This window comes from Opisthocomus hoazin, chromosome Z (genome assembly GCF_030867145.1).
Source record: "Opisthocomus hoazin isolate bOpiHoa1 chromosome Z, bOpiHoa1.hap1, whole genome shotgun sequence".
Taxonomy (NCBI): domain Eukaryota; kingdom Metazoa; phylum Chordata; class Aves; order Opisthocomiformes; family Opisthocomidae; genus Opisthocomus; species Opisthocomus hoazin.
In genome coordinates, this window is record NC_134454.1 from 76,518,929 (window position 1) to 76,537,910 (window position 18,982).

The 18,982-nt window shown below is 40.3% G+C and overlaps 1 protein-coding gene across 1 annotated transcript in view; it reads right to left on the reverse strand.

The window, feature by feature from the left end:
- SLC1A3 (solute carrier family 1 member 3) overlaps positions 1 to 18,982 on the reverse strand; it is a 69,830-nt gene that overhangs the window by 17,877 nt on the left and 32,971 nt on the right. Inside the window, exons 4-5 of the mRNA XM_009943647.2 lie at positions 2,418 to 2,622; positions 972 to 1,014 (exon numbers count right to left, since the gene is read on the reverse strand). Coding sequence (XP_009941949.1) covers positions 972 to 1,014; positions 2,418 to 2,622 — 248 coding nt within the window. The remainder of the gene's footprint in view (positions 1 to 971; positions 1,015 to 2,417; positions 2,623 to 18,982) is intronic.

Below are 18,982 nucleotides of genomic sequence, written 5' to 3' on the forward strand. Positions count from 1 at the left end.
ATCCTTACTGAAAACAGAGGCATAGCATTTGTTGGTTTTGGACCTGGGTCTAGATTATCTTTAACATTGACCAAATCTTTAATCAGAAAGTCACTGCTTGTTTTGGTATCTGTTTATATGACTGAAGGAAGTGTTACTGTTTTGTTTCAATTCTTCTGCAAGATGTAACTCAGCTGGACTTCGAAAAGTTTCTGCTTTACCCTCTTGCTTCTTGACCTCTGCATTTCAGCTTTTTTTTTATTGCTACAGCAATAACTGGTAGATAATATCAGTTCAAGATAGTCTGTGGGGTCAAAAGAAAGCAATGACATTATGGAAATACACACTATAGGTTTCACTGAATCTGTAATGTCCTCCTTTTAAAAAAAGGAATGTGACTAGTCACTACTATTTTCTGTGTAGAACAGCTAAGGCCATCAGGATCAGGCTAATGATAGAAAAATTTGGGAAGCAACACAGAAAAAGCATTCCTATGCACTTCTGCCATAGGTGACAGGAAGTCCTCTGGTTTGATTTTGCTATTGAAATCCACAAAACAGTTGTTCCTCTTTCGAACCTATGCACATTTCTCACATGATATTCTTGAAATATCTTACAGTCTTTGTACATATGGTGCATATCTCAGTGTCTCCCAAATTAACGTAACACTGTTTTTGAAGAGTAAATTCTGTTTTGACTTTACTTGCTGTAGACTTATGAATTTGGCATTTTGATAAAACTTGGTTTTTGTTCTGCTGTGCCAGGTGTTTTCTTCTCTTCTTGTAGCAAATACTGAGACAATGTGATGGAAAACAAAGCACAGATTTGATTGGTTTGGTTTGGTTTGGTTTGTGTATTTTTGGCAACTGACAGCATACATCAGATTTGTTTCTGCTGTAAGTACAAGTGCATGATATTCCTAAAGAAAATGCTGTTACATTTCAATTTCTTAATTTATTATGCCGTAGTTGGAAATAACAAAACATTTTTACCTGTTTAAAGCAAGCTTCCACCAGATTTGGAGGGAACATATTTCTGGGAAAAAGAGAGAAAATAACATGAGAAGTAATAAGACTCTAATAATATCTGAAGTGGGCACACATCTAACAAAAGAATTGGTGAGCTAATTTTCAAAAGAATCCTAAGACAAGTATGCAATTATATATACAGGAAGTAGAGCTTTGCATATAGCATTGGCCTGGGTAGAATTGTCAGGACAAAATGTAGTAGGGTTGGATAGATCCTGGCAACTGCAATCTCTTTATCCAATATTGTATAGCAGGTCTGGTTTTGGAGAAGAATATTAGCTAAAATACTGAAGGAACAAAGCTCTGTGGGTCAGTGCCGATTTTGTATTTTGTATTTATTAATGCTTTCTGAATCCAGATTGATAAAGAACTTCTAAATATTTAATGCATTTCTACTTCTGGAACAATTTTTGCAGTCACGTAGCCTAGTATATCATGAGATTTATCACTTGATTCAGAGTCTTCAGATAGTGAAATAAATATTTCTGAAGTTTTGAGTATTCTTTAATAATAACACATACACATATAATTATATATGTGTGTGTATACTTCTTACATATGGGCGTTTGCTTGCTTTCCAGAATGATGTCATTTCTGAGGAAACTAGAAGCAGCCTAACTGAATAAATCTTGAGGAATCTGAGTGCAAACCTCTTCATGGGTCTTTCTGAAGTCCCCCTTCCTGGCAGCATGACTCTTGGAGGTCTTTCTCCATGTCTCTGGCTTCTCCAAATGGGTTAGTGGAACACAAAATTTTGGTGGCTTTACCTGTGGAAAAGCTCCTGAGTTCAAAAACCTCAGCTTCCCTACTCCCTGGAATACATCTGTGACACATTAGCTCTATAAAAGAGGCATTGCAGAGTCTCTGAGCAAGGAGAAAACAAGATTTCATATCTGTGCCCCTCTAATTCAAGCATTTTACTTGCCTGTTCCTGGAATTTATTTCCCATCCATGCAATTTAACAAGTTGAGTAGATGCACCCAGATTGGTGGCTACAATTCAAAATTAAGATGAATAGCTAAATCAGGGATTGAAGTGAAGTGAGAAAACTGTCAAAAGCTGGAAGTAAAGGAAAGCAGAGGCATTTGGTAATAAAGATTGTGCTATGGAAGGAGGAGAAAAGACCCATGCAGATAGCAGAACAGAAGTCTTTCTTTTGTGTATGAAAGAAAGAATCTTTCTTTCAATATTAAAACCAGTTTCTTCCCTTGCTACAGCTTGATTTGAAAATAAATCAAAGTATTCTTCTGTAGCCTTGTACGGGTTAGAGGTATTGGTATCACACAGTTGAAAGAATTTTGGCTAGTTTCTGCAGTCACTGTCTAAAATTCTCTACTTCTGTTCTCATGTGACTCTAAATATTACCGTTGTTGCTATTTGTACAGAAAATGTGCAATATCATAGCCATACCTGATTAGATCAAGAAAGGCATCTGCTGCTGTCACTTGCACAATTTTGCCTTCTCTGTGCATGTTTTCCTTAGTACCTTTCCCAGGGTGGATGATGACCACAATGATTATACCAATCAGCACAGCAATGATCGTAGTACTCATGTAGTAGACTACTGCTCGGACTCCCATCTTCCCTGATGCTTTACTATCCAGGGCAGCAATTCCTAGTAAATTTAAGCACAAGGACATTCACCTCATACACTTGTGAGTAAAGAGTATAAACTCAGCATGATGAAAATGGTTTTGTGGGAAGAGTTTTGATGACCCGTGCACTTAAAGCTACCCAAGGTAAGCTGGCCCTTTTTTGCAGCTTGTACTGCCCCTGTATTCTCATCCCACCCCTAATGCTTGTTGTTACAGAATTTGCTGTTGCAAGAGTTACCGCTTTCTGTGCTTTGTTAACACCTTGTTTAAAGCAAAGATTATTGATCTGTTGCAGTGTGGTACTCACTGTATTCCAGTGCGTCAGTTCATGGTTTTTGATTAGCATAGTTACCATAGTCTGAAAAATGTGCCTTAGAAATGTGCTGCATCTGATTTGTAACAGTAAGACAGAAAATAGAGTACTCTCAAGTAATGCTGATAATATTTGCTACAATTAATGTGTATGACGATTTTTCTCCAGTTCCTAGTGGAATGACCTCAGTTTACCTCTGTCCCAAGCCATGGGAGTTTAAAACAGATTAAATGCTGTTAGCTTGTTTCAGAAAATCCTTACTGTTGTATGAATAAGCATTTAGAGTCTTTTATAAGCTTTGCAAAACTTGCGACATTAATCCTAATTCTTGGCTTGTCTTAATGCATCTGATCTAATGTGAATACTAGGGTGCTCACTATGGCGTCTGCTAAAGTGTTTTGTTCATCAGATTGCACCAACAGGGCTGCACTGTGTTTTTTAAATGAAGGTGCAGTTCTGCCAGGGAAAGAGCTCTGAATCTCTGAGAAACAGTGTCTCATGAGGACTGTCAGAGATGGAAATGCTCTTTCTTGTACCAAGCAGGTGCAGTTAGTGTTCTCCTTATTATGCCCCTTTGCTCCTTCTCCTTAAAATTTCAAGTAGTATTCAATAAATTCCCCATACTCCATCTGGAGGGCTACACCATCTGTCTCAGAACACACTTCTGCAGACTGCCCACACAGATCTAGATGCCATCTTTGAACATATGAAATACAGTGAAGGCTGAGCACCTTCTGCTCAGGGTACCTATCTCAGAGGAGAAAGCATTTAAAACAAGGCAACAGGACTGTATGAATATAAATAGTATGGAAACATAAAGCTAGAATCAAGACCTGGCGAAACTACAAGTTTTCTCAAGTCGTTGTAGATATATCATACTTCTGCCTGTCTTCTAAGGGACGAAATATGTGCTACTGGAGTTACAGTGAAAGTACACTAGTCACTGATGTAACTGAGATCAAGGATGTGTTCCAGGCGCTGATCAGATCTTCAAAGTATAAAACCAATCACATGCTACTTACTTACCCTTTCATTGCAGCTAGTGTTTGCCTGTCCTTTCTGCAGAAGCCAGTAGAGCCAGTAAGATTTGTACCCACAAAGTGAATTGCAAAGGAGGATCACTAGAATTGCACCCTGATTTGCTTGATTTACGTGTGCCAATGTAGTGGAAAAACAAAGTGTTACTGGCACAGTAAGAAACAGAAGATGGAAATCAAACATTTGAAGCACTTGATCATTTCTCTGCTCAGGTTTTCCATCTGTAAAACTGGATTATAATGCTTGTGGTAAGTTTACATCTATGTTTTGAAGTTCTGTGAGGAAAATGGTGGATACTACCAAGTAATAAATAGTTTTCTTATCTTTACAAAGGAGAAATAAGTCCTATAACCCTCTTGTTGGTGGATGGAGAATCGATTATATTTTAGAGTCCTCAAACTAATGCAAATGCAAAACAATGTGAATATAATTTACAAATATGTGAAAATAATATTAATTTTTGGAGAGTTTCACATCTGCTATTGAGTTTGCACAATGTTTGTGTCAGAAAGCATTTGTTACAAATATTATTTTTAAAGTATCAGTAGGTAATTTAAAATGGAGCTTAATTTTAAAAGTGAAAATGAATGCATGCATACAAGTTGAATAAACTTTATATATTCTAATTGCAGGGGTTTTTTTCTCACTTGCTATTTCTAGAGTAGAGGCAATGGCTGAGTGCTTTTTTATTTTAGCTAAGACTTACAACCTGAACATGAAAAGGTTAACCTATAAGGTTTGGTAGGAAAGTTTGGAAATGCACAGATGTTAAATCAGTCAGTTCCCAGCATCTTGCCCTGGCAAGGTAATAGGTTCGGGACCAGCTGCTGAGCACTGTCTTTGTAGAACATTTGCAGGCATATGTACTTACAGAATCACAGAATCACAGAATCACAGAATGGTAGGGGTTGGAAGGGACCTCTGTGTGTCATCTAGTCTAACCCCCTGCCGAAGTAGGATCAGCTACAGCAGGCAACAGCTTTCAACTACTGCTTTCACCAAGCCTGATCTCTCTTTGCACTCCACACTTGATAGTGGGTTGAGTCTCCTACTTTCCAAAAATCACTAGGAGTCAGTGCAGGGCACGTCTTACCACTAAAGACTGCTGTGTTGAAGGATTAGAGCTTGTGATCCTATTCTTTTTTGGATGGATTCTGGGATTGACTGGTGAACCATGTGCAAGTGATATGTCAGGGAGCAAGAGTCATGCTCTTTTATTATAAGCTGCTTTCCAGCTTGGTTTCCTATTGTACACTCTGGCTGTGACTACGCGGTGCCTTATTCTAGGTTGCTCAGTCTCATTCCTACTCCTGCTTGTCATATATAAATCACTCCTCAGCTTGAAAGTAGAGAACAGCAATTTCTCTCTTCTTGAGCTCTAACCGCTCATGGCATGTATGGCAGCAAGCCTTCAAAGCAGAGGGCTGACGGGCCTAAGTATGAATGAAAGCCATATAAGGAGGAAGCAAGTTCTCACCTCAGAGGGCCCTAACTGGGGAGCTGCTGGGCAGCCTTCCCTCCCATTGAAGTTAATGGGAACTCAGGGAACACACAAGAAGGACACTCAGTACCATCCGGGGCTGAAACTGCAAAAGCTTCCCACATACCACCATCAAGAATTATCTAAAACTTATTTTAAATCTGTTTTTAAAACATGAGGAAATGAGGGGATTTGTTTTCTTTATATTTTAAGATGTTGACAAGATTTCTTAGAGCTGAATAGGACCCTGGAAGGGTCCTTAGTGGAGAAGCAATAAAGTTCGCTCCAAAGCTTTCATGTGTCACAGACCATTGTACCCTCAGTGTGTCCTTTCACAGGCAGCCAGCAAAACTCCCATTATCCCGCGGGAGATGTATGTGCCCCTTTCATCCTGCTCGCTGCTCTCTCTTCCACATGGCTGCTGGCTCCGGCACCTCGGCCTCCTCTCTTCCTCTTCCCTCCCCCTCCCCAGGGGGCCTGGGAAACTTCACTGTGCCACCGGTCTGCACGCACAGGGATGCCTCGAAGTTGTCAAGGCAACCTGGAGCAGAGCACTTGTAATTTCTCCCAGCGTGTGCGCGCACACAACATGAATGGGAATGATTTTTGAAGTATTGATGGGGAGGGAGGGAGACAAGGAGTGAGGAAGGGAAGAGAAGAAAAAAGGGGGCAGGCATAAGTCTGTAAAACTGCAAACAAACCGAAGCCCTTACCCCTGTCCTCTCCCTTCACCTACTCTTCCCTCTATTGAGAAGTAAGCAAGGAATCAGTCACAATGTGGGTGAAATAAAGACATGACAAGCAGTTCTCCAGAGTGTCAGGGCAAACGAAGGTCCTAGAGAAGAAATGCAAATATTTTAGGATGTAGGGAAGGCAACAAGTAAGTAAGTAGCATAGTTGCAAGGGAAGGAGAAAAAGAGGGAAAGGGTACAGAAAAAGAGAGAGAAAATCTGGTTAGAGCACCTTGTTCAAAAGTCTAAATTGTTAATGTGATAGTGCTGATCGCTCACCTGACTTGATCAAGGTTCTGCAAATTATCGTGAACTAATGATACAGCAACTTTCCTGAATAGCTACTATACTATGACTGGTTTTGTGTCAATTAAATTTTTTTATGTTGTACTTATAATTCTACATTATACAGAATTCTAGAATTTATAAATCTAGTGTAGATTCTAGTATTTTTAATTTTCTTGTAATTGAAAGGATGCTGTACATAATCTATGTGTAACCTTGGACTATACTAGAGCACGCTAACACAGAGGGATGGTACTGTACAAGAAAGACATGGACCTATTGGAGTGGATCCAGAGGAGGCCACAAAACTGATCTGAGTGCTGGAGCACCTCTCCTATGAGCAAAGGCTGAGAGAGTTGGGGTTGTTCAGCCTGGAGAAGGCTCCAGTGGGACCTTATAGCAGCCTTCCAGTATCTGAAGGGGCCTACAAGGAAGCTGGAGAAAGACTTTTTACAATGGCATCTAGTGACAGGACAAGGGGTGATGGCTTTAAACTGAAAGAAGGTAGATTTAGATTAGATATAAGCAAGAAATTCTTTACTATGAGGGTGGCGCGGCACTGGCACAGGTTGCCCAGAGAGGTGGTTGATGCACCATCCCTGGAAACATTCAAGGCCAGGTTGGACGGGGCTCTGAGCGACCTGATTGAGTTGAAGATGTCCCTGCTCACTGCAGGGGAGTTGGACTAGATGACCTTTAAAGGTCCCTTCCAACCAAAACTATTTTTGATTCTATGATTATGTGTAATTCACAGTAAGATCAAAGGTAAAATACACTGAGCATTTCTCTTCAGATACCATTTAAGCCAATAATAGCTTTGGATCTGCTTGTTCAAAAAATAAATTCCAGGGAATTATTTTAAAAGCCAAAAAGCAGAGGCTATGCTAAAAAGTCCTACAACTTCAGAACACTTTCTCCCTTTAATTAGTGCAACTATATCTACTGATTTCTTGCAGAGAAGTCCAATGCTCTCAATTCATAGGTTAAGAACTGTATCCGTGTGAGATTTAAGTTCATGCATATATCTCATTTTTCTGTTACAGGACTTGAGAGTTTCTGCCTGTGAGTTTTTTGAGAAACAAGGCATATACGTACTTACACAATTAGATGGAATATGCATATTTACCACAGTGATAACTGGTTGGCAGGTGGTATTACAGAGGCCACATTTCTGTGTACGAACCCCTAGTCAGCAAAGCATTCCTGGACTTCTATTGGTCTTTAACGTTAATCACTAACTAACATGGTTTGCCAAATTAGGGTCCATAACCAGCAGTTTTTAAATGGGTTCTTTTTCTTTACACTCATCAGTAAGTAGTATGCCACTGAACAAAAGGGCAAGTAGCAAGATTCACTTTCTTTTACTTTTCCTAAAAAAAACCAGTCACTACTTCGGACTGATCCTAGTACCTTCGGTGATTATTTTATCATTTATCAGAGCAAGCGAGACTCTGTCACTAGGGCAGTGGGTGTGCCTGTGAGTGTATGCATTACCCACATGTAAAATTTCAGTTTGAAAACAATTAAAATGATCAGCTACTCTTTTTTGAAAGTCCCTGTTCCTGAAATCTTTATGCTTCTCTTTAGAAACTTATGGAAAGAATAAGAGGTTCATGTGTTTGCTTTCCTATACTAAAACTTTTGTGTTTGTAACAAGAAAATGTTGCCTAAAGTATTTTTAAATTTTGGTTTCTTTAAAATTAGTTTTGATGCACAAAAAGGAAAATTTTGTGTATTGATAACAGTAGTTCTGTTGGAAGGGACCTACAACAACCATCTAGTCCAACTGCCTGACCACTTCAGGGCTGACCAGAAGTTCAAGCATGTTGTGAAGGGCATTGTCCAAATGCCTCTCAAACACTGACAGGCTTGGGGCATCGACAACCTCTCTGGAAAGCCTCTTCCAGTGTTTGACCACCCTCTCAGTAAAGAAACACTTGCCAATGTCCAGTCTGAACCTCCCCTGGTGCAGCTTTGAACCATTCCCATTTGTCCTATCCCTGGATCCCAGGGAGAAGACCTCAGCACCTCCCTCCTCACGTCCCCTCCTCAGGAAGCTGCAGAGAGCAATGAGGTTGCCCCTCAGACTCCTTCACTCCAAACCAGACAAGCCCAGAGTCCTCAGCTGCTCTGCACATGATAGTAGTAATCCTGCTCAGTATGAGAGGAATCACAGGTTCAGAGCCCTGGTGCTGGCACTGGCTGAGGAGCCACTGGCGCAAGGCCACAATCTGCAGGTGTATGACTGGACGCTTCTAAGTCAGAATCCCGCTGAGACGTAGTGGTATGTTCTTATAAATATGTAACTTTGACCTCTCCAAGAGCTACTGGGAGCAATCCCGTGGGCCAGGGCTCTCGAAGACAGGGGGGGCCAAGAGTGCTGGTCGCTGTTTAATCATCACTTCCTCCATGCTCAGGAGCGGTGCATTCCCCCCTGAGAAAGAAATTGAGCAAAGGAGGCAGAGACCTGCATGGTTGAACAAGGAGATTCTAACGGAGCTCAGGTGGAAGAGAAAGGTCCATGGAATGTGGAAAGAGGGACAGGCCACTTGGGAGGAATACAGGAATGTGGCCAGAGCATGCAGGGTTGCAAAGAGGAAGGCCAAGGCCGACCTGGAATTGAAGCTCGCAAGGGATGTCAAAAACAACAAGAAAGGCTTCTTCAGCTACATCAGCAGCAAAAGGAAGGCTAGGGACAATGTGGGGCCGCTGCTGAATGAGGCGGGTGTCCTGATGACAGAGGATGAGGAGAAGGCAGAGCTACTGAATGCCTTCTTTGCTTCAGTCTTCAGTGCCAAGGCAGGCCCTCAGGAATCCCAGGCCCCGGAGGTAAGAGAAGAAGCCTACAGAGATGATGACTTTCCCTTGGTCGAGGAGGACTGTGTGAGGGATCGCTTAAGCGATCTGGATGCCCACAAATCCATGGGCCCCGATGGAATGCACCCATGAGTGCTGAGGGAGCTGGCGGATGTCATTGCTGAGCCACTCTCCATCATCTTTGAGAGGTCCTGGAGGACAGGAGAGGTGCCCAAGGACTGGAGAAAGGCCAATGTCACTCCAGTCTTCAAAAACAGCAAGAAGGAGGACCCAGGGAACCACAGACCAGTCAGCCTCACCTCCATCCCGGGAAAGGTGATGGAGCAGCTTATCCTGGAGCTCATCAAAAAGCAAGTGAAGGAAAAGAAGGTTATCAGGAGTAATCATCATGGATTCACTAAGGGGAAATCATGCCTGACCAATTTGATAGCTTTCTATGATGGCATGACTGGCTGGGTAGATGAGGGCAGAGCCGTGGATGTTGTTTACCTAGACTTCAGCAAGGCTTTTGACACGGTCTCCCATAACATCCTCCTAGGGAAGCTCAGAAAGTGTAGGCTGGATGAGTGGTCAGTGAGATGGATTGAGAACTGGCTGAATGGCAGAACTCAGAGGGTTGTCATCAGCAGCACTGAGTCTAGTTGGAGGCTGGTAACAAGTGGTGTCCCCCAGGGGTCAGTACTCAGCCCAGTCTTGTTCAACTTCTTCATCAATGACGTGGATGAAGAGTTAGAATGTACCCTCAGTAAGTTTGCTGATGACACAAAACTGGGAGGAGTGGTGGATACACTGGAAGGCTGTGCTGCCATTCAGCGTGACCTGGACAGGCTGGAAAGCTGGGCGGAGAGGAACCTGATGAGGTTCAACAAGGGCAAATGCAGGGTCCTGCACCTGGGGATGAACAACCCCGTGCACCAGTACAGGCTTGGGGTGGACCTGCTGGAGAGCAGCTCTGTGGAGAGGGACCTGGGTGTCCTGGTGGACGACAGGTTGACTATGAGCCAGCAGTGTGCCCTGGCTGCCAAGAAGGCCAATGGGATCCTGGGGTGCATTAGGAGGAGTGTGACCAGCAGGTCGAGGGAGGTTCTCCTTCCCCTCTACACTGCCCTGGTGAGGCCTCATCTGGAGTACTGTGTCCAGTGCTGGGCTCCCCACTTCAAGAAAGATGAGGAGCTACTGGAGAGAGTCCAGCGGAGGGCTACGAGGATGATGAGGGGACTGGAGCATCTCTCCTACAAGGAGAGCCTGAGGGAGTAGGGCTTGTTCAGCCTGAAGAAGAGAAGGCTGCAAGGGACCTAATAAATGCTTATAAATATCTCAAGGGTGTGTGTCAAGAGGAGGGGCCAGACTCTTTTCAGTGGTGCCCAGCGACAGGACAAGGGGCAATGGGCACAAAATGAAGCACAGGAAGTTCCGTCTGAACATGAGGAAGAACTTCTTCACTGTGAGGGTGATGCAGCACTGGAACAGGCTGCCCAGGGAGGTTGTGGAGTCTCCTTCTATGGAGGTATTCAAGACCCGCCTGGACAAGTTCCTTTGTAGCCTGCTGTAGGAGACCCTGCTTCGGCAGGGGGGTTGGACTAGATGACCCACAGAGGTCCCTTCCAACCCTGAACATTGTGGGATTCTGTGATTCTGTGAAAATGATGAACCAGTTCTGAAAGGGTGTGTAGAACAAACTGTGCATTCTGATCCTTATACATATTGACTATTGGAGATAAAAAAAAGAGGATTTCTATGATCATTATAATTTCTTTCCTTAGTAAATGTATTAGAACTGACTTGATGGCACTTTATTCCCAATGTAGATTTTTATATAAATTTTTTTTAGAAGTTTTGGACTTGGTCTTTAAAAACAAAACTTTATGAACAGAGCATCTTTTTCTTGCTAATGATTTTCCTGTTTATTTTTTACAGTCTCCTCATTAGGAAATTGCAGTCGTTTGTTAAGGACTCCTATGGTGGAACAGCAATAATGGCAACTGTTGACTCTGGAGTGTTGCCCTAATTTTGTTTCTTTAAGGTTGTCTCTCACTCTCCTAATGAATCAGTCTTATATGGGCTACTCCCAACCCCCTACACCCACTAAGCACTGTGTGACGAGTAAACTCTCAGTGTGAGACCATGAGAACAATCACTTTTGTGTATGTTGATGAGGATTTGTAGAAATGAATAACACTGTGCAAGGTCATGGTAAAATATGCTGACAGAAGAGTTCTAGGGAAAAGCAATAGTTAGGTAAAGACAGTGGAAGTATTGCCTGAGTTTAATTAACATGATTAATCTCTAGAGCTTTATTCTGATAGCTGCTGAGCATGTCCTGAGTGGTGCTGAGAACTCCCAGAAAACAAAAGTTAAAAAATGTTTAAAGCTTTGATAAACGAGCCCTTCACAAGATCAGGTCTAAACTCTAGATTAATACTTTAATAGCAGTAGGAGTAAAAGAATAAAACTGCAATGAAGAAAGCTGAATAACATTTTCAAAGAACTATATGCATTGGTGAAGTTAATTAATATTAAATTAATACAGCTAGTGACTTCCTGAAGGCACATAAAATACATGTATGCCTTTTTGCATGAACTGGTATGACAAGCTGCCTTCTTTAAATACAGAAATTTAAATAGTGAAATTAGATGTTTTATAAATTTTTCCAGGTCCATTAAGAACACTGGGCAAATATCTCAGAGGAAAATTAATAATTGTATTTCATCCAAAATTACATGACTGTGATTAAGCCAAGCTGACTAATGAAACCTGTGGCTGGGATATAGTAATACAATTCAGTGAGACAGTTAAATGGCAAAGACCGGTTCCTAAAGGATGAGACCTGCCCCACAGCTTTATAGTCCCGCCCCATACCTTGCCACCACAAATCTACCACCTTTGCATTTTGCAGGGTTATTCCTTCTGTCAGTTTGTCATTCTGAATGATCTCAGAATCATGTCATACCAACACCAGAACTCATAGAAGGGAAGCAGAAGGAGAGCCTGTCTGGGGGCAGAAAACTAGCATTTTGCCAGCAGTTTTCCATTACTTCAGGCTTGACGTATTGTTAAACCACATCCTTTGCTCTTTGGTGGCAGCCCTGCTGAAGCAAGTTAAGCATTCCTTACTTTCCCCTGCTTATATTTAATCTGGCTCTATTCTCATCAGGTAGCTGAGCAAACACCATCCACCAATTGATGGCAAGGAGAGAACAAGGGCGTGTGAAAGAGCACCTGGGCTCAGGAGAGCTCTGGAGCGCCACAGCTACTGAAGCTAGCACTGCCTTTGAAAAAAATCAGCATAAAAATATACCCTTACGAAGATACACACATGTTCCTGTTAACATGTAGGAAAAAATCTCACTGCATGAGTCAATCAGAGAAATCATAGACTTCAACAGAAAGATGGGACTTAACAGCATGTAGAAGAGTCCACATAAGCACTTAAATAAAGCGATGTACCTTTCTTTATGGATTCTCCACTACCACAGTGAAGGTTGTGTATGATGAAAAAATACCTTTTCTGGAGAATGCTAACCTATCCCGGCCATAGGTACTTCTTTCTGTTACTCATAGAGTGCTGGTTTTGATATATACCTGAATGTGGGTACTGGATATCTCTCAGTGATTCTGAAAGCTTTTGCACGTGCAAGAGTGATGCAAACTGAACATTTTACTCTTTCTGTGGGTCCCATATTTCTTCATGGAAACAGCATAAAAATGTTCTAGCAAATAGGTGTAGCTTCAAATACCTTTCCTCTATCCCTTTCTAACTCTTTTTAAGGGGAAATATTTTACAAATGGCCGTGTTTCTTCATCCTTCACTCTCTTGGCTGCAAACACATGCTCTTCTAGCCTCAGTTTAGCTATTAGAATGAAAATGTTTGTGAAACCATGGTAAGGTAATATCAGAACATCACTGACAGGCGTAAATGGTAGAGGCCCGAATAATATCTGGTGGCTTTACAGTGATTTTTACCTTTTAGTTAACCACGAATAATGAAAGACCATTTTGTCAAGGAGATACTGCTCTTTCAGTGGAATAACTTCACTTTATGCAACTCTGCTTGTTTTCAGTACCTCAAGCTTAGTTGTTATCTTACAAAAAAATAAGACAGGAAGCTATGCTGGGAAGTATTTCCTGGGCCATCAAGTACAACATTCTCATACAGCAGGAAAATATATTATCAGTCTTGGTTAGAAATTTATTGAGCTTGAGGTCCAAATCAGTTCTTATTTTTACCCTAACCGTTCTCATGGTTGAGTGTTCCACAACCTTGCTCACTTCTTGCTTTGCTTGTTTCCATGCACAAATAACTTGATTTTTTTTCCTTCAAAATTCTTCTCTGTATCAGGACAGTGTCAGTCTGTGAGGGCAGGGAAGAATTCTGTAAACCTTCTCAGACTGTGCTTGTTGTTCCTATTATAGACACCGAAGCATTTCACCTCCCAGTAAGATGAAATATGTAACCACGGTACACTGAGAAGCAGCATTTGTTGAGTGTCAGTGATATTTGTGTTACTACATGAAACCTCTTACAGGAACATGCTCTACTGTTCTGAAAAGTACAGTTGACTTATTTTTTGGGTTTGCAAGAGAACAGAACATATTTGGAGAATCAGTAGGAAAGTACATTTCCTGAAACTCACGTCTGCCTGAGAAGGACCCTGCTGTGGGGCTGTTTAGATACCCATTTAACTCTTTGCATTATTCCATCTTTTGCTCACAGTATTGGAATGTGCCAAACAATATGCTTTTGAAGGGAAACTAGAGAGTAATTTATCTTCTTTATGTGTGCTAAGCAGAGCAGGAGGGAGAGGGATTCACAGCAAGCCATGGAGCAGTGATTAGTAACAGCTGACAGTCTCAAACCAAGACTCTCTTTCTTTGGCTACCTCATTGTAATAACAGAGCACAAAGAACTGACTGTCTTCAAGCCAAGAATCAGAGACCCAGGAACACAGAAAATAGCAGCTCACAGTTTTTTTGGTAACAAAACACTGCTGCTACCTGCACAGTGAAATTCTAAAAAGACATCCTTTTATGTCCAGATATTTGGACTAAGCTTTCCTGGAAGTGGGATTCTTCTGCCGGGCATGAAGTGGCTTGTTTTCTGTATCAGGAGTGAAAAAATGAGCACATTTGCTCAAGAAAAAGCATAATCTAATGTGGTAAATTATTTCAGTTTAATTAGGAAAGAAGTTCATTGTGGTAGGTGATAAGCCAAAGCACATTAAGTTAGCCTGAAACCTACAGGACTTGTTGTTACAAGACTGAAATAAATATGCTAGTAGTTCTAAGACTTCGGCTGAAGTGTCTATTCCCCAAGGATTAAAACATTAATTTTCACTTATTCTGAACATACTGCCAAAAATACCTAATTTAAACATGAAGTGTGCCGCATCCTGGCAAGATACCACTGATAAAAATACCTTTGCCTTCTAAATGGTGTCAAGCACATTACTTAGTGCTCCATAAATATCCATGACACAATTTTTTAAAATACATGTGGAAGCTTGTACTCTGCTAAAACGCTGGTCTGAGTTTTGGCAGACTGTGCCTGGAGTCCTTCAAAGACGTGTTTTTGTCTGTGAAGCACTTATTAAACAACATTCCATGTACATACAGTGCTTCTGTTGTCTGACTGGCTATACAACATCTGACGAAACTGTAAACTATTCACTATGCTAAATCACTCCTGATCTACTTTAGCTGCTACTGAAAAAATAATGTGATATACTTGAGAATAGAGATGTGAGATTCAAAGTGTCCGTAAAGGAACAGTGGCTAGTAATGAAATCTAGTGTGAAAATGTATTTTCTTTTACATCTTCAATATGTAACAGATGTCTGAAGAAACACTTCTGTTAAATTGTTAGAAAAACAAAGTGAACATAGTTCTAGTCAGAGGGATGCAAGATTTAAAGAATGGAAAATTCAGGTTGCCTGTCAAAAAGAGGATAGAGACATACGTCTGTGTGCAAAATGATATGGGATTTGGGGTACAGGAATGTACTGATCTGTAACTTGTCACAACTCTATGCTGGAAGCATCACCTTCTCACTCAAAATGTGATCCAGTATTGTTAGCCAGCCAGTTCTTGGCTTCTTCACTAAAACTTCCGATAATAGAGTCCATTGCAGTGATAGTATCTTTTATTTGGACCTTTGTCCACTGGGATCTGACACTACTTAAGTTAATTTTATAGACTTCATGCAACAGCAATCATTTGGAAAGCTTTGCCCAGTTGGATGTTACTCAATTAAGATTTGAACTAATGGTGGTGTGTTACTAATGCATGTGGTAACAACCTCGCATTTGGATTTCTGCTTGGAATTTCAATTTCAGCATAATTTTAGCACAATTTTTAAAACCCTGAGATTACCTGTCTTTGCTAATTCAGCAATATTATGGTAATTTGGAAAAGAATAGTGTGACACTGCCCTTAGATATGTTCAATAAGACTTGATTTTTCTTGGTAGTCTGAAGTTACTCTAGTCACTGCCTACTCACTAATGAATCCTGCGTATTTTTTGTTCTTGCAGTAGCTACTATCTATCCTTGTACCAGGTATATTAATAATAAAAATTTCTCTGTCTTTTTTTTTTTTTTTCAGAAGTCTTCTCAGTGACACAACACTGATTGGAGCATTGGTATCCAACTTAGAAGAGATAAATTTTAATTCTGTTTTCAAGCTAACAATTCATTCATCTACTGCTGTTTTATCCATTGATTTCCCAGAAAATTTGTCTGAGCTGCTCATGGAGCTATCTGAGCTGCTCATGGAGCTGTCACTTTCCTTTTTGTCGAAGTTACATACACCCTGCTGGTGTTTACATATGCTTGTAATCCCTGTAGTTTATTACATTCCTTCCCATGTGCCAGGCATTTTTTGAGCGTGTGCTATTTTGCAACAGTATGTATAACTTGCATAGGCTGTTCTTGATGGATTCATGCTTTGTTCACTGACTTTTCTCCTCTCACACCTCAAGCATAAATTTAATTTCTGGCAAGTTGTAGTGTTATCTGCATTCACATGAAGAAACACAAATCACTTTGCATGGAGCTCCCTGTTGCGGTTGCTATCCTACACCCCATATTGATGTAAAATTAGCTCAGTCATCTATCTACGACAGTGAAGTCAGCAATGTTGGCACAACATCTTTTCAGTCTGTGGAAGTTTGTCCTGAAAGACATTACCCCAGTAATGTACAGACTTTGGTGCAGGACCTAGTATAGAGGGGCCTCAGTCCCTCTGATAGTTCAGGTATAAATAAGGTGTGCCACTACACAGTATAATCCAACCGTGTCAGAAGGAAATGCATGGAGCTCTTTCATGTCTCTAAGTCATTACTTGCATGAGAAATTGCAGAACAGCATCTTATTTGAAAATACAGAGTGCTTTTAGTTTCTCATTTTCCAAAGAATAATGTTAAGTTTGATTTGATAAGAAAAATTCTGCATTAAGTTTTACATGGCCTCAGAAAGTGAATCTTGTATTAATAAAGAATCTAGAAACATTCTGAGACCTCCTTTATAAAGTATAACAAAGTCTCTTCAAAGAATATGGGATCTGATGCAGACGTAATTTGAAAAAATTTCTGTAGACATTTTTAAATTTATGAACTAGCAGCTTTTTAAAACACCACTTATAATCCATAAGTTAATATCTTCATAATACTTAAGAACAACCCAATGCCTAACATCTTAAGCATTTTTCAATTTTTTTCATGAACCATAGGGGTAAATTGTCATTTAATTACACCCTAAATCTCGTCCAAGAATCTAATGGGTAACAATCAAATCAACTTCAGGCAAAAAACACTTCCTATTTGTGGAATTAAGGTCCTCTGGTAATACGCCATGTGAATTAAGGAGTTATTACTTTAGATGTAATTAGTCTATTACATTTTAAATTGTCGTTATAATTTGGTTTTTTTTTCACAATTCGGTAATGATGTTAAGGCTGTTCTGAGAACTCATTATGAAAGTGTGGAATTGGAGTTTCATGTGAACAGGCTTTTGTTTTCTTTTTTTTCTCTCCTTTGTTTCAGTGACCTCTTGAACTTTGGGTCACTGATTCAGTTACAGCCTTGCAACATCAAAGCTGTACATTTTTTGCTTTGTCTTTCTACACCTTACAGACTTGTAGGAGGCAATGGAAAGAAGTTAAGACTTCCTCTGGAATGCCTGACAGTAGCAATCAGTGCTTTTTAATAATATTATTCAACTCTTTTCCAGGATGTTACAATGCTAAGTACTGCTGAAAAATAGGTTTTGGCTTTCACAGTTCAGGGGTTACACAGTTGCCATCTGGGCATCATCTGCATGCAGGCAGGATTGAGGATATGAATTTCTTTGAGAAGTCTGAGGTACAAAAGAAAATATTAGCTGATTTTAAACTAAACACAGGAAAGAGAAGACGGGCTTTTTTAGATCACCCTTGTTATTGAACTGTGATGTTCTGCAGAACAGAAAAGAAGCCTGTTTACTTTTTAATAAACAAACATCCTATCTCGAATTTAAAAGCTTAACTTTCTGTATGGATGTGGGCCCTTTGCACAGCTTCGTTAGCCTTGGGACAGATACTAGCCAGGCTTAGTAAGTTAGCGTACTCTGTTTTCAGGGTTTGGGAAGTTAAGACATACTGCAACTGGAAATGTTGGACAAAGCTGATTTTCAGTGCAAGAATGTATTCGTTAATGAAATAGATATTCATTAGGTGAACTCTTGACCGAAACCTACTATTTCTCTTGCTCTGAAAAGAAACTATATTCACTGGAGAATCTCTGATAAGATCTAAGTATTCAGATCTAAGTTAGAAGTGGGTGGTGAAATGTCAGAATAAATTTATTTAGTTTTGCATACAAGCAGAGAGAAAAGAAGAGAGCTGTTTATGGAGGAAAGAATCAGCATCAGTATGTTGATTCTAGTGCAAATAGTGTACTTCTAGTGCATGCTGTACTTTTTTTTTTAATATCTACCACCTGTAAGGAGCTAGGGGTATAGTTGTCTGAGGAGGAAAAGGTGTAATTACCCAAAAAGACATAAATTCTGTTTAACTATATAATTATTACAAACTGAAGCCTGGTGCTGAAAATGTGGTTAACTGGGGCATCTAAATAAATGTTTGTGTTAATGTACTTCGTCAAAAAAATTCCTCACAACTTGTGGTGTGCCTCCAGCCCTTCAAACTCTTCAGTGAAGCAGAGAAGATTAACATTGCTTAAAGATTAATACCAGATCTGAAAACTCTAACTACTCAGGAATTACAAGTCATGCTCTCCAAATACTGGAATATCCTAAAACCTAACATTTTTTCAAATAAGTGCTCTTTATTGTACGACTCTTGAATTCTCAGAATATAGCCAGGATCTATTTTTGAGATGTTCTAAACAATCATGGAGCCAGAAATTTAATTTTCTTTAATACTTGACAGGAGATGATGGGTCTTTAAGAATAACATTAAGATCTGAAATCTTCTGTTGGCATGATAGTTGAACACTCGACTGTTTTCTTTATTTGCATATTTCTTACTCAGTATTAGAACTGAATTACTGTTCAGTTGTGTGAAACTGTAAAGAATTTTATCTTTTCACTTTGCACATGATATGGCCCTGTAAATTGTGAGACTTTGTTTTCACAAGTCTTTCTGTATCCTAGTAGCTTTTACTTCTCCTTGTAGGTCAACATTGGTATATCTGGTTTTGACAGACTCCTGCAGACGAAA